The following is a 16,978-nucleotide window of genomic DNA, read 5'->3' on the forward strand; positions in this document are numbered from 1 at the left end:
CGTGTTCTTAAAGAGAAATAAAAAAAAATCTAAAATTTTCTGCACTAAACTAGTAAATTTTGCCAAGATATATTCAGAGATGACAGACAAGATGTTATAGAATAATAATTTCATGAAAACCCAATTTTGACAAAACAACTGACATTCGACCTATTTTTAGACCTTACTGAAAAACATACCAGCGAATCCGACGGGTTTTCCCAGATCGCATCACATATTCTGATTTTATAGCTAAAAAATATGGGCTTATTTTGATTTCTTAGCTAGAAATATATTGGGTTATTTTCTGATTTTATAGTTAGGAAATATTTGGTTATATTCTGATTTTATGTCTTGAACATATTGGCTAATACTCTGATTGATTTTCTGATTTTCTAACCAAAATTATTGGGTTGGTTTGGTTTTATAGCTTGATAATACTGGCTTTGTCAGAAATCCATCAACACAAGATTTTCCAATTTCCATCTCAGAAGCTCTCCTCAAGGCTGTCTGTTTTGAAGACAGATTGACAATGTGAATGTGTCTGGTGTCTGTTCTTGAAGTGTGTGTGTGTGTGTGTGTGTGTGTGTGTGTGTGTGTGTGTGTGTGTGTGTGTGTGTGTGTGTGTGTGCGCGCTTGTGTGCGTATGTTGTTGTGTAATATTGGCTTTTGTTTACAGACACTTGTCTTGGGTTTCATACCATGTTCTTTCCTGTTTCTCATTACAGAAGCCCACTGTGATCTCATATTCTTTGTGTTGTCAATCACAAAGGCTTACACTCAATCCACTCTTACCTATAGGGTGAAATACACCTCTGCGACTACCTGTTGTTATTTTTTTATTTGGTAAAACATCAATGTTTAGGCATGTTTGTTAGTTGTACGTAGAGTTATTTTATGACCTGCAAATTAGGTCTCCGTGCACATTCTCTGTGCTGGGAAATATATTGCCTTGCGATCAATATAGCATTTCAATTATACATTTATCTTCTTCATCATCCACACACGGATAAGAACATTTAAGAATTAATTCCGGATCATCAGGATGTGTTTTTCCCATTTATCCTCATCTGAATGGCTTCATCAGTTGTAGGGTGGTAGTAATTTCCTGACATTTATATACCTCATAAAAATAGATTGATGAGTGCTGTTTTCTTATTAAAACAAAGCTGGCCAAAGAAATAGCCAATAGACTTTAAAGTGAGTGCAGCAGTATTAATGAACAATATTTTTGGTCCATATTCCCAGAAGAGATGCATTTTATATGCAACACATTCTCACTCCCAAATCGTCACATATTGACGCTTGGTCAAGACTCGTCGGCATCACTTTTTAACACTCTGGCCCGCTCTCGCTAGTTTCTATTCCACACCCACCCGCTCCCTCTTAAAATTCACTCTCAGTTCTCTCTGTATAAAATGTAGGCTATACAAAAATGTAATTGTTATTTGTATTCGTCTAGTCAAGGTGCACAATTATTTTAACATTTAACTGTCAAGACAGTAGAAAAACATTTCAGAAAAATAGATCTAATACGACATCTGTCACTCAAAGTAAAATATGAATAAACGAAAACCATTGGCTTATAGCTATTGCGAAATGAAATCACTTTTGGAAACGGAACTATTTAACATCCATGCAAGGAAAGAATGTCCTGACGACAGTTTCAGCGTCTCTCATCCAAAAAGCTGCAACGAAGGCTGAATCTGTCACTCATCGACCACCTGCCCGCTCTGTCTGAGGGCTGTATTATGCGCATGCTGTGCGCACAGACGCATGCAAATAAAACTTATGACGCAGAAAGCTCTGGTCCATGCGCACAGCATAATACACTCAATACAGTCCATGCATAATACAGTCCTCAGAGCAGGCTGTACAGGTGGTCGATTAGAATGAGAAAAGCGCGGATATGCTGTGAAAGGATCTCCAAAGTACACCAGTTACCGACCGCTACTGTCTTTTATTCCAGCGCAGCAAGAATTCTTATCTGGTCCCGCGGAAATGCAGACCTCTTGCACATGGAAGGAGTAGTTTCATTTTCCTCGATTGCTTTCATTGAAAGATATATATTGGGGTAAAATTTTGCCATTATGACATATTTTGGCTTATGGTTTTCAATTTAATCAGCTGTCATAATTTTATTTATTATGATATTTTGGACGTTTGAGCACGTAACCCAACACCTACACCTAAACCTACCCATTTGTATATTATATAATATAAGGATACCTTAAATTAAATGTATTGGTGTCTTTGGATAAAAGTATCTGCCAAAGGAATAAATTATATACAGTAGCTTGACTTTTCCTTTTATGTTCCACAGAAGAAAGAAATCCATACAGATTTGTAACAATATGAGAAATTGGGAAATGGGAAATTTGGAGAAACTAGTTTTGAGTGAACTATCAAATGCGGAGACATTTCCGACATTCTAGAGCTGTGTTGTGAACATCTTCAACACATACATCCAGATGGTCCGGATTAAATTGCACAAGACATCTGACCTCAAAGACATGCAGTTTGGCTGCATTTGGCTTTCTGACTCAGAAGGGTCATTTGAGAGTTTGACCAGTGGCGATTGCTTTAAGGCTACACAGGAAGGGGTCCCCTTAAAAATTCTTCAGAAATACAGCAATGATGCGTTTATCAATGAATGATAATATATATAGCTATTTAGCTAAATAATATGTACAGATGTTTTAAAAATCACTCTGGGAACATTTCAATGGTTTAGCGAATACAAGTGTGACATATTACACAACACTATCACGCTGGCCTTTGAAGATAATTGAATATGACGTGCATGACTCATAGTGCTTGAAACATCATACACTTCGGAGATACAGATGGAGGTTGTACCATTTAGCTTAGCATTTATAATCTCGTTTTTGACCTTTTGACATTTGAAATTACTTCTAAGCATGCTTGTACGTCATTCCACTCAGTTTAGTAGAGTAGAATGAGCTTGTTGGAAGCAACATTGTGTGTCTATTCAAATGTATTTTTCTTGTCAAATTTGGAGTTAAATAGAATTAGATATACACATTCATTTTGCCGTTTGACACCTGTGCTTCCTCAATTTCCTTATTCTGTCTCCCTCAGCATTTGGATTATTTTTGTGTGACCTTAATTTTAGCTTGAACCTTCCTTCTCTGTGTTAATAAGTTTGGGCAGACTCAGTCGAGTGACCTCCTCAGACCCGCCAAGTGCTGGCTGGGCTGAAATGACTCCTATAACTGTGCTGGGAGAACTCTATCAGCTCTTGTAAAATGTATGTCAGGAGCTTTGCACCCCTGGTTCGGTTGTAGCGACAGAGGTGTGCCTGTACACCAGCCGAGAAGCCAGTCGCTATAATAAAGCCTGTAATGGCTTGTTTTAGGAGCAGTGATAAAAAGCCTGTCCAAGCCAATTGAAAAGGGCTGTACAGAAAGAGACAGAAAGACAGGAAGGGAGAAGGGACTATGATGGATTCTGAGTGATTATTGCACTGCACTATCATACAGGTTTGTGTGAGGAAAGATCTTTTAAAATGGGCTTGAGCAAGGGAAGAATCGATAACACAGCAAATGTACAGACAGTATAAAACTCTGAGCTTTTGATCAGCACAGGCTGACGGGTTTTGGCATCTTTATATGCATCAAGATCCTTAAGATGCAACTCTTGCTGCAGTTATATTGCAATCATTTTTTTTCTTCTGTAAAAATATCTACACAACCTTACATATTAATTAACTTTATTAATTTACAAGACGAATTTAATTAGCACATTGCAAAATGTTGTTTTGTTATAAGCATGAACCTCAATTAGAGTACATTTTGTTCAATTTAAATGTGAAACGAGAAAAAATAAATGCAAATGTAGGGATGATAATCAAAACCAAAAAGATGTTTTGTTAGTTTTTGACAGAGTATCTGGACAGAGGTATGAGCTGTTCAGGCTCCGCCCTCTGCTGGGAGCAGCAGCTCATTTGCATTTAAAGATACATGCCCGAAAACAGCATGTTTTTCCTTACACTCAAAAATGCATTTACAACATGGTATAATAAAATTATATGTGAGGTATGTTGAGCTGAAACTTAACAGACACATTCTGGGGACACCTGAGACTTATTTTGTAAAAAGGGGCATAATAGGTCCCCTTTAAATATTATTTTCTCACCGTGATGTCTATAGGCAACATAAGGTTTTTAAAATAAATGTTCATGTTGTTGTTTTTTACCATAGAGTGACAGTTCATAATGACTGTAGCATTGGGATGAACTTCAGAACCGAATCAATCAATAAATTATTATTTTGAGCAGACTCAATCAGACTAAATGATTCATTCCTAAATCTAACTGGTTTGTTCATCAAACAGAGTTCACCCAGTGATCTGTTCTCAGGAGTTTTTGGGTTTACACAGCTCCAAGGAAGGAAAGATTGTCAGTGAATAATGACTCAATTTTGTTCTGATGCTCTTGACTTGGACTGTTGTGTACGAATCCTGTGGACTAATTTTATTATGTTTTCTAAGTCACTATATAAATTCAATGGAGGTTTAAGATTCCTTAAAACATCTCACTTTTGTTCCACAAAATAAAGTCATATACAGACATAAAACATTTTTTTTCAAAATTGTTCAACATTTTGGGGTTTTATTTTTTAAACAACATGAGGGTGGGGAAATTATGTCAGAATTAAAAAAAAAAATGGGTGAACTGTCACTTTAAGGTTTTAACAGGCATCAACACATGTTTAAAAAAGTTTCTTTGCACTAAGTATTAATCTTTTTTTCAATTTTTCAGACAGTTTACTGGTTCAGACAGTTGGATAAATGATTGATCAGTAAGAACAAGGTTCAGAGGTCCAGCTGTCAACATATGTATTCAGAGCACATGGACCATCAGTGTCAAGTGGAGACGGCCCATCATCATGACTCCATCACTCCACATTAGACCCTCACCATACTCTAGGGCCCCCGTCTGCTCGTTAACACTCATTAATTACCCAAATAGATTAGTAGTGATTGCTTTGAAGACAATGTGTTTTTCCCCCCCAGACTCGCATTGTGTGTCTTTGGGGTTGATTTCCCAAGCTGATTAGTTGGGAGCAGAGTGAAATGGCTTTATGATAAGCATCTCTTTCCTCACCACCCTCCATTACTCCCATCACATTTCTATCTATCAAACCCCATTGACGCTCCTAATCCTTTCCATGCCGGATGAAAATGGGAACAACTCTCACAATTGCTCAATACGCTCCAGGCAATACCCAATGAGAGTGTGAAGGAGCTGTTGTGTGATTTCTGTATCATGGGCATCTATGTGTTCGCTTGAGCATCTAGCCCAGATGCCGGCTTACAATGAGGGCGGAGATTGTAAATCATCATGCTGTAGTTTAGCTAGATAATCCCACCCATGTCCAAAGGACTCAAATGACGGTAATCCGTCAGGGTTGGATTTCTTTTCATCCCTCATGGCGCGTGCCTGTTTGATTGGAGAAAGTAACTAAAAAACATATCACTGAATAGGCTGGGAGGATCTTTAAAGGGATAGTGCACTCAAAAGTCAAGATAATGTTATAAATTATTCACCCTCATGTCGTTCAAAACCTGCATGACTTTCTTTCTTCTGTCTATAATAAATGGAGTCCAGAACTTTCAAGCTTCAAAAAGGACGCAAAAGCATCATAAAAGTGGTCCAATATGATTTATACACTATATCAAGTCTTCTGTGAGTTTTCAACAACTGCGACAACTGGTTTTGTAAAATGGATAATTTGATTCATTGAAAATATTTGACTCAAAGGAATGATTAATGCATAAATTGGATAATGATACTTTTTTTAAAAATCTCATGAATGCTCCATGGTGCATATAAAGATTTTCAGTGAATAACAAATTACATTTTTCTGTTTCAGAATTTTACAAACTGTGGCTACACTCTATGTGGTATACATTCTATAGAATCTTTTAGGGGTTCTCATCATGGGATCATTTTACGGATTTAGTTTTAATTAATTCATACATTTTTGTTAATTTATTTTAAATTTGAATTAAATTGTATGAATTATACAGCTCGTAAATATACTTTATCACTAGATTAAATTTAAATATCCTGTTAAACATGAACATATTATTCAATCATTTAAGGGCCCTTTCACACCTACCTTGTTTGGTCCGGATTTTCTGACTTTTCAGTTTGATCCAAACCAAAATGACAGGTGTGAAACCTCACCCGGACCATGGTCCGGACCAAACAGACGAAATTTGGTCCAATGAAAAGAGGTAGTCTCGATCCAGATCAAACTGAACAAAGGTTTGGCTCATTTCTAGTGTCAAAGCATTTTCTGTAAGGTTCGGACTTTCAAACCATTTACAGGAAGTTCCGGTGGTTCCCGCGTAGTCGAAGAAGACAAAGATAGCAGGAAAAATGAGCCGTGGTAGCACATGGGGAGAGGAGCAGACAAGGTTTTTATTTGAAATATGGTCTGACGACATAATAAGAAGTCAACTGGAAAAACACTTCTACTTTCCTTCCGGCGACGATCAAATGTTTGCAACGAGTTTTAACAATATGCGTCTGTTCATTCATTGTTGTTAAAGTTACCCGCCGATTTGACAACATGCTGACGTCAGACGCAAGTCTGTTTACAAACCAATCAATAGGCTTGTTCGACTTGAACCGGCGCTGCACAGACCGATCGGTTTATGACATCAAAGTACTGCGAGAGCGATTCAAAAGCATAAGGAGCCGTCCGCTCTCTAATCGCTCTTGCGGTACTTTGATGTCATAAACCGATCAGTCTGTGCAGCGGCGATTAGAGTTGAACAAGCCTAATGTCAAGATGCACCCCACATAGATGATGACGACAGGACGCAAGCATGTCATGTAAAGTTCTTTAGTGCGCTCGCATAATTGCAGTGTGAAACCAAACCAAACTTACCGAATGTATAAAATGTATCAAAACATGAACTTTGGTTTGGACCTTGGTGCGGACTTTCTTGTGTGAAAATGCCCTAAGACATTTCTCCTTATATAGAATCATCTTGGCATTCTATACAGAACCCCATTAACCTTTATTTCTAAGAGTGAATTTGAGGAATCATTCCTTTAAAACACCCGTCTGGCTGTGCATCACTCTCAGTGCCTAGTTGTGAGTGTGGAGGATTGATTTGATGTGTGATTATCACCATACAGTAAATGTCCTGTCTGGACCACTGATCTGCAGGGGTAAGACCCGCTGTGAGAATTACGACAGAATAGAGGAAATGAGTTCTTTTGAACTTGCTCCTCCTCATTTCTATTTGCCATTTTCTCTCTTTTTATCCATTTCCCCTCTTGTCTGTCTAATCAGTCTTGTATCACATGGAGACAAAGAAGGGGGATTGTGACTGAAAATTAAACTTCAACATTTGAGCGTTTACATGCTGCTGGGATGGCCAATCTTCCCAGAGGCACTTTGTCAGGCTTTCAGGTTAGCTGCCACTGCTAGTGCCTGTATAATAACCAGACGACATTGCGAGGGGAAAAAACTCCCTTGATTATTCTCCAATTTATGCCGGCCGTCTATTGAAACCCTGCCGAGGGCACATTATGGCGAAAATGGATAGAAAATTGAACTTGAAATTCATACCCCCTTCCCTAGCACCCTAAATTGTCATGTGACCATATTAGGCCATTGTACTCTTACAGGACAGACTGAACTTATTGAATGTAAACCTGAACAGACAAAAAGACACAAAATTATGTCAAAATGCCAAAATATTGGTGAGTGTCCTCATAAGCAGTCTTAAATTAGTTGAAAAAGTCTTAATGAACTTCGAGTTCAACAGATCCGCGTCAAGTCTAATATTCCTGCTGCAGTCTGTGTCATAAATGTTAATCAAACAACAAAAGACAAAGAGAAAATCACTCACTGCTCTTGACTGAATAACGTTTGTAGCTTTAAAAAGGATAAATCCATATTTCCATGGAAATTTTAAGGTGATACATTCTAAAATAACGGTCGCCTTAAACTCACGCTGGGGGCTCAGCTAGAATATTTAAACTTGCATGTGAAAGGGTTAAAAGTGCAGTTTCAGATGAATTTGGGGAAACCATTTGAAACATTTGTTGTGTTGAGCTATTTAAATTAATTGTGTTTGATTTGTTCATTGCAAACAGCTGGAAGTCTGTATATTTTGACAATAAACCGTATTTGCAATGGGGGTTGAATAATTTTGATTACAACTGCAAAATATACAAATATGTATGTAATATACTTTATATGCTGTTTTCTATACTATATCTTTTTGTCTTTTCTATTTTATATATTTTGTTTCCTAATTGTATAGGCTACACCATAAACATGAGCACAAATTGTACAGTATTTCACCTTAAAGTCCCTCTCAAGCTTTAAATTTGCATGTGAAATACTTAGGGGGTTATCTGGCACAAGTCAAGCAGAAGAGCATTGGGGTGGGATGAATTAATGAACGCACAGTGTAGCACATCACAGGGAGAATGTTAGCACACAAAGAGGTCACTAAGCTCATTGTAAATGCAGCTGGGGGCAGTGTTGACCTTGGCACGGCACTATTGTGCATCTCCTGCCTTTCCATTTGAACCAACCTGTCTGTAAACTCATTGTAGAACCAGCTGTTACCACCTAAACTGCCATAGAACTTGACTGAATTTACATGTTGACCTTGAGCAACTGGTGCAAATACGTTACCAGCACCCAAAGAGCCCTAATAACTGCATTGGGACAGTCAATGTTCTGCAAATGTAATAGAATGCCTGAACCCGGTGCTTGTGCAGAAAGGATAAGTGTATTCTGTGCAGAAGGCACACTTCTTAGTGGGCACTTAAAGAGCCGGCACTTTGACATTAATTTCTCATCGATCTGTGTCTGTACTTGGAAAGAGGGCTCAAATTGTCCTTGGAAGTGATTACCATGATTGTGGGGTGTAGTGGACCTCCAAATCACACTTACTTGTTTCCGAATTACCTTGAGTGAAACAGAAAGATAGGAAAGACAGAGGAAGATAGGAAGAAGATGTGTTGTAACTGTTGTGTATCCTAAATGTATTACCGTGGAAGTAATTCTGAGTTAGAAAGAGCCGCGAGACAGGATTTTAGAGCTGCTTTTGACAGCCTGCTGCATGTCTGTCCTATTTATGCATTCAAAAGCGGTGTGGAATTTATCTTCTTGCACTGTCGGTGGTCCTACAAAGGGATTCTTGTCTATTTCAAGCCATAGTTTCAAACATATACTCATGTTTCTGCTCTCACAGGGTGAGGACGTTTCCAAAGGAGTCGGTTTTGCTGGGTCGAGACACGGTGCGGGCGCTCATGTACTACGCACTGAAAGTGTGGAGTGACATCGCGCCACTCAACTTCCATGAGGTCGCGGGGAATGAGGCAGACATTCAGATTGACTTCACCAAAGCGGACCATAATGACGGATACCCTTTTGATGGACCCGGTGGCACAGTGGCCCACGCCTTCTTTCCCGGAGAACGATTCACAGCTGGCGACACACACTTTGATGATGATGAAGCCTGGACCTTCAGGTCGCCAGGTAAGAAGTCTCTTTTTAGATGTGAAATGTACAGGTAGAGATTGTTTCTGATTGGATCTGACAAGCTAAAAAGGCTGCTGTCCACTCCCCTGACTCTTTTTCTGTCTGGGACTGTCCCAGTAGCAGGTGTAATTTCTTAGGACAACTTTTTCAGTGATGTCAGTCAGGTAATAGAGACATTTTTTGTGCGGTATTCCAAAACAGGATCCGGAGCCCAGGAGGCAAGGCCTGTCTGAAAGCAACAGATGCTGTTGTCTATCTCAGTTCCTCATTCTTCTCTCATGAGCCATAACCTGGCTCCACCATCTCCAGGATGCATCTCCTCGCAAGCCAAAGGTGCACATGTTTACCGAGAGGCTGCGCTAACCACAAGGCTGATAATTAGCATGGGGGCAGGTGGGATTCCCATTACACAAGCCTGCCCAGTGAGTGAACTCTGATAGGATTGGTTCAAACGACCCTTTGCATCCCAACTCTGCTCTCTTGTGGCTATGGTCCATATGCTCATGGACAGCAGTGGAGTCTGCCCCAATTAGGCCCCCCCATCAGACGAGCAGCTGTTTGCTTAGGCCTTTGGCAGGTGCGGATGTAATATGAGGGACTGAATGATGAGAGAGAACGAGAGAGAGAGAATTAGGGAGGGAAAAGTCCTACTTAAAAATCACAAGCCTTTCACCACCCACTTACACCGTCTCGACATACACAGCTGAGCGCTGCACCCCTCCTTCATCTCTCAGTACTGCTGAAGACAAGCCCTCCACCTCTTCGTGTGTGTTCAACTGACCCTTCACCATAACACGGCCATTTCCATGTTTTCGCTTCATTAGCTGTCCATCTAATGAGCACCTGCACCTGGACCTCCCATATGGTCATCAATTATTCCTGACTCGTCATTATTCATTATGGGCCGTTGTAACAGGCCCAAGATTTCTACATCAGCCAAAAATGTCCTGATTTACAGAGTTATTTTTGGCTTTCCATCTGCCCTCTGAGACTATCTAATGAGAAAAAAGCATACATTTTAATATGCATACACCACTGTTCAAAAGTTAGGGGTCAGTAAGATTTTTTTTTTTTTTTTTTTATAAAAAATGCAGTACAATTTTTCAGCATCATTACTCCAGTCTTCAGTGTCACATGATCCTTCAGAAATCATTCTAATATGCTGATTTGTAATATAATTAAAATTTTTGTGGAAACCATTTTTGTAAAGATTTTTAATGAATAGAAAGTTCAAAATGACAGCATTTATTTTAAGTATAAATATTTTGTAAAATTCTAAATTTATTTTTTAAATGTTTAATGCATCCTTGCTGAATAGAAGTATTGATTTCTATATATATATAAAAAAAAAAATCTTACTGACCACAAACTTTTGAACCGTGTATAACAGATAAACAGTTCTTATGGCATTATTCAGTACCAAGTATGTATTTTATGGGGTTTGATACCTTGACTAAATCTTCAGATAGATATAGAGGAATTGCATAATATGCGTCATACTTTTTAATCTTTCAGTTTGTGCAGTTGCGTTTGTTGTTTCCATATACCAACCAGAAAATGTTTTTATTTTATTTTTTCTGTTATTGATTGCTATGAAGATGTGAAGAAAGTTTTAACCGAAAAAACAAAGTGTTTATGAAAAACATTGTCTACCGTACCTTTAAGAGTGACGAAACATGGAGTAATGCTAAAATAAAGACCTAGATGTTTTATTTCCAAGGTGAGGATGAACCTGTATTTAAGCAGAACGGGAAAGAGTATAGTAGTATACAGTATGGGTGCTGCCAAAGGGTGTAAATAATTTATATGATCGTGTTAGAAATGCATCCACAGATAAAAACTTGCACTCTTCAGTGTTATTAATTTAAAGAACAGTATATATTAGACACTTTAATTTGAAATAAATGTAATTTAATCACTATGCAGTAGAAAGAAAAATTTACATTCTCACATTGAAGCTTTAAAATGAACTATTTCTAAGATAAAATCCTCACGTTTATAAGGAATATAAATCTTAGAGGCTCAGCTGATTGAACTCCTTAAAAAAAGACAAGCTTTATCATGCAAACCGAGGGTTAGTAAACGTACTTCCCTTTTCCCCGTTTCTCTCTCCCTCCAGCTCAGTCTGGAGAACTGTAAGCATATTGATTTTGACATAACAAGAACTTTCTCTTTGAGGGAACAGCGGAAAGAAACAGGAAAGAGGAAGTTCTGCAATGTGTTCAGATTAATTAACTCTTAACAGAATTCAAAACGCTTCTTTTGAGATTGCGGGTATCGTCGTACTTGTTGCACAGCAGCGGAGGTGTCCCACATGTTCCCATGGGTCAGAATAAGAGGGGAATCACAGGAGCGTCTCTAGCTGTTATGACAGCGGGCAGATTGCTTTTATTAATTATGCCTTCATTGGCTGCTCACTAATGCAGACTGATTATTGTGGCCCAAACAAAAGGCTCATTAAGCAGGTGGTTTTTTGATAAACTTTTCGCAATTTGGCCCAAGCCTGTGAATCACCATTGAATTTAATGTCTGTGTGCGTGTCCACATCTTTTTGTGTGTATAACAAAATGAGGCAGAAGACCCTGGTCCATTATCGTCCATTTTACCGAGCCGCCAGTCATTAGCAGTGACTATCGTTGATTTCCTTTCTGCGCACACACTGCGAGAGAGCGAGAGAGTGCTCTTTTACTTTCATGAAGAAGGTTATTTTAAGAAATCATCAACTTTCTGCTTCAATGACTTTAAAGGATTAGTTCAACCACAAGTGAAAATACAGTCATTATTTACTCCCCCTCATGTCCTTCAAAACCAGTATGAATGTCTTTCTGTATAACAGAAAAGGAGAAATTTATATCAACTGGCTAGGCTACGCTTTTACATGCAGTTGCAATTAAAGGGAACGCTTTAAAGTCTATATAACTCTTCAGCTATATTTCAAGTCTTCTGAAACCACATGACTACATTATTCATGAACGAATCTTTCAGACGTGTTTTGTGAACTAGATTAACTAATTCATTGAAAAGATCTGACTCAAAAGAATGATTCAATCTTACTGATTTGTTCACAATTTAAAGTCAAGAATTACATTCAATAATGACTCACATTTTGGTCAGTTTTTGATACAAAGCTGTCATAATGTTTTAGAAGATTTGAAATAGGGGTGAATTCAGGTTGATTGAGTTTTCCCACTCAACGGCAAAAAGTGTCCCAATCAGCCTGAATTCATATGGACTACTTTTGTGATACTTTTTGAAACTTGAAAGCCACCAAAATGCATTGTAATTGCATGAAAAAGAGCGATCAGTACAATTTTTCCACAGAAGAAAGAAACTCAAGCCGGTTTAGGAGGACATTAGGGTGAGTAATTGATGACAGATTTGAAATGTTCAGTGATCTATTTCATTAAAGCCATTCTGATCTGATAATCCTAAACACATGTATTTGTTTACTGAACAGAAGGTACTTTAATACCCTAGCCTTCACTCAAACAAGCTTTTGAAATCCAGGGCCAAATTCTTAACATGCAAAGGCTACATTTCGGTCTTAAAATAGTTTACACTCATTTATTTCAGTCATCTGTGACAGACACCTTCAGCTTGCTGCTTTAGGCTGCCATGCACCAGATGTTTCCAGTGCGTAAGGTCTTAATCAGATTGCTTCAGATCCATCTGTCATCTGCCGCATCTCCTCCTTTGGACCCTGATCGGCGCAAAGTTCATCTGGATGAATCGCTAGCTTGTGCTAAACAAATCAGCCTCTAGCAATTAGAAACGAGGGTTGCTAACCAGACACAAGGCAAAACTCATCAGGCCTGATACTTCCTCAGAATGTGTGTTGTCTTAAAGGGACAGTGCACCCAAATGATTAAAAATTGACTTAATCATCCTCATGCCTTTCTTCAATGCATATTGGCTATATAAAAATAACATTGTAAAAAGGTTTTCCTTTGAGCAACCCAAAAGAAAGAAAGTCATGTGTTTGAAACAACATGAGGGACCAGTAAACAATAGCTCCGTTTACATGGATCCGTTTGTAAGCAGACTAGTAGCTAGGGCCGGGCGATGTGGCAACAAAAAAAACAATTCTCGATTTCGATGTTTTAATGTTTAACTAGTCAACTTAAAAACATAACTACAATATGATTCAAGTAACATTCTCTTTATTAACCATCTGGTTAAAAAAAAGTTATATTCCAAGTGCACCAGACCTGAAGTGATAAAAACAAATGACTTATTTGTTAAATATCTTTACAAAAAAAAAAGAAAATGCAGGAAAAATTCAACTCGCATCTAATAACTTTTTTTTTTTTTTTTTACCATTCCACTGCCCACGTCTTGTTTTTTTCCCAACGTTTTTTCTTTGTGAACAGCTGCTTAACTAACGTATTCTACGTTCATAGAGCACGCCACACAATAGCGGTTAATCAGGTGTGCCATCATTTGGTCGGATCATTTTCTTCTCTTAACTGTCAACATGTCTAATTGTAACGTTTGCTAACATTTTTATTCAAACCCGTGATTTCTCCAATAAAATAATAAAATTGTAGCAAAACATTACAAATTAATACAATTCAAATTCTGCCATCTAGTATTAGTCCTACTAGTAGAACAGTCGGAATAAAAAAAAAGTCAGGAATGAATTAGAAATTTCATTCGGATTGTAGGGGGTGGTTTAAACTTTTCTCATCTATTCGACAGGACATGTACACACTTGATCAGATTGAAAATCAAACCTGGAAAGTTCTGTGCATGTGCAGTGACATAGAAATTCTACCTACACTCATCGTCTGTGAAGTGGTGTAGGACAACGTCCAACCAGGCCTTTGCTTTGGGCTCTCATCCATAGTCAATGCCTGCTTTTGGCACGAGAAGGGGCGTTTTTACTGCTTGATGATGAATATATATGCCGCACGGCACAAAGCTTCATGTGCTCGTTGTCTCCTAATCAGGACCTGAAATAGATCAATATTAAGTCTGTTTTTAAAACAAAGAAAAGAAGCAATGGCAGGATTATGGTTAGTATGCACCAACAGCGATGAAACTGTATATTCATATGCAGTGTGCACGTCAAAAGATCAAATACTGATTTGAAGCTAGTGGCATAAACACGCACATCAACCCGATCAATTTATTTTGGCTTCATGTCACACAACATTTGGAATGATTTCATTCCAATTGGAACAAAAGGTGTGCAAGTAAATGTAGCAAATGACAGAATTGTCATTTTCACGTGTACTGTTGCTTTAAAACGTGCACACATTATGAGACAGACACACTTTATGATTATGCTTGCATTGTTCTGCTGGAATCTTGGGTGACTTTCCTCACCAAGCGGAAATCCGTCAGGTCCCGGCCTCTTTTGTTTTGCGTAATCTTTGAAGTGCATTATGCTAATGCGAAAGGCAGGTACCCACACGAGGGTGTCGAGCCCCCGTTAGTGATACACGGCTCATTTTGAGTCATAATCTTAATGAGCAAGTCACTGATTTAATCCTCGGTTTTGCTCAGAGAAGCTTGACTAGCTGTGTTCTGCTTATACAAACCTGCAGCATAAGACAGCTGTCGCGCTTTTTGGCATTTTCACAGTTTGTAGAGCCTAGGGCTCTGCTCACCTTTCTCTCTCTCTCTCTCTGTCTATCTATCTATAAAACTCTTCCTGTCTATTTGTCTCTCTCTCTATTCAAACTAATCACATGACACATTCCTGGCCCTGGCTGCATTTTTGTTGCCATCTCTAGGGGCCATTTAACAGAAAAGTGTGAATGTTATTTTATGGCTGGCTGCATCACGCAGATCTGTCTGTGTACTAAAGCGAGATAATGAAAAAGGTGAGTAACGTTTAATGGCGCAGTCCTCCCTGTCAATCACAAGCTCATTGTGTTGAAAATGACAATTTGGGTGGACGTCCTGACCTATTCCCAATTTAATCACCATGATTTCCAGGACATAATTGCACGGGATGTCTTCTTCCTTATGAAACAAGGTATTTGATGTTCAATAGGACAGAAATATCGCAAAAGAAATCTGTTTCTAGTCTCGGTTCGTTCTCCTAGATTGCATGGAAAGCAAATTGCTGAGGTCTTGTGCTTCTCAGATCGTTCTCCTCATCTGTTTCTTAATAATGCCACAAACTGTCCTCATATTTGCTGAGTCAGATATCTCATCAAATTCTTCAGAGACAAAATTATGTGAGATTTGCTTACCACATAGTTTTATAGATACATTTATAATGGATAAATCAGATTTTTTTTCTGCTCACCTCAGTGCCGTTAAATGTATAAACCTGAAGAGAAATTTAAAACAATGGCCATCAATAAAATAATTTGTACATTTTAGTAATGTCAAAATTCTGTCAATTTTTATTTATTATTATTTCACTTTTTTTGTTGATTTTGTTGATTACTATCTTGAAACTGGCTTGTTATTATGAAGAAAAGACTTTACTTTCTAACATATCTTTTTTTATTGTGTCTTTTCTCTTTAGATTCCCACGGCATGGACCTTTTCGCAGTGGCGGTGCATGAGTTTGGCCATGCCATAGGGCTCGCACACACCTCTGCCATTGAGTCCATCATGCGCCCTTACTACCAGGGGCCAGTAGGCGACCCGCTCAAGTACAACCTCCCGTACGAAGACAAGGTCCGTGTCTGGCAGCTTTACGGTAAGAACGTCCACGCCTTGGTCACATCTGGTTTCTTTCTTTACTCCCGTAGCTCCTCCCTCTCCATCAGTTAACTGAAAACAGGCACTGTGGCAAGCTGTGTGAGCTGAGATCCTCAATCAAACACGGACACCCTGCTATCATCTCAGATGCCTTGGCATTGTTGAAAAAGCAAAAAGTGACAAGTAGCGACAACTTGAAGACGCAGTCTCTCTGCAAGACATACAGACAGATAGATGCTGTAATCTGTCAACAGTAAACACACAAGGATGACACAAAGAATGAGTTGTGACTGCTGATAGCGCTGTTACATGCACTGTCTGCATCGCTTTAGCGCCCTAGTGTTTACTAAAAGAACTAGAATCGGGTAACCCTGCAAATAAGCCCTCATAATGCACTTTGCACTGTCATTTCTGTTCTTGTGGGCCCATCTGAGGGCTCGGATATAAATGATGCAGCCAGTGTTCATTTTTATACAGTTTTCGGTTTAAGTCCTAATTTAAAAATTTCGTCATGTCATATTTATTTTATCAACATAGATGTGTTCCTGAGAAAAACACGAGTGTAGTGTTCTATTCATGTTGTTAATTCTTTGTGCTTTAGTTATTTAATGTCCGTGTTTTAGTGAGTAATTATAGGAGGGAGTGCATTCGCAATGTGACTTACACAATCGGACATTAAAAATGTCAACAGTTCTCTGCTTTTCCTCCATCCCTCCCCACTCACATTATCTTGTTTTTAGCTGAAGTGCCCATTGTAATTGTAAAAACAAAGTGATTGGCAGTGCATGCCC

At 38.5% G+C, this 16,978-nt stretch overlaps 1 protein-coding gene across 6 annotated transcripts in view; it reads left to right on the plus strand.

Annotated features, from left to right (window-relative positions):
• Positions 1 to 16,978, plus strand: part of mmp17a (matrix metallopeptidase 17a) — a 109,593-nt gene that overhangs the window by 74,524 nt on the left and 18,091 nt on the right. For all 6 annotated transcript variants that reach the window (XM_079585315.1, XM_079585316.1, XM_079585314.1 and 3 more), the window contains 2 exons: positions 9,235 to 9,521; positions 16,009 to 16,185. In XM_079585315.1, coding sequence (XP_079441441.1) covers positions 9,235 to 9,521; positions 16,009 to 16,185 — 464 coding nt within the window. The remainder of the gene's footprint in view (positions 1 to 9,234; positions 9,522 to 16,008; positions 16,186 to 16,978) is intronic.

This window comes from Phoxinus phoxinus (genome assembly GCF_949152265.1).
Source record: "Phoxinus phoxinus genome assembly, chromosome: 17".
Taxonomy (NCBI): Eukaryota; Metazoa; Chordata; class Actinopteri; order Cypriniformes; family Leuciscidae; genus Phoxinus; species Phoxinus phoxinus.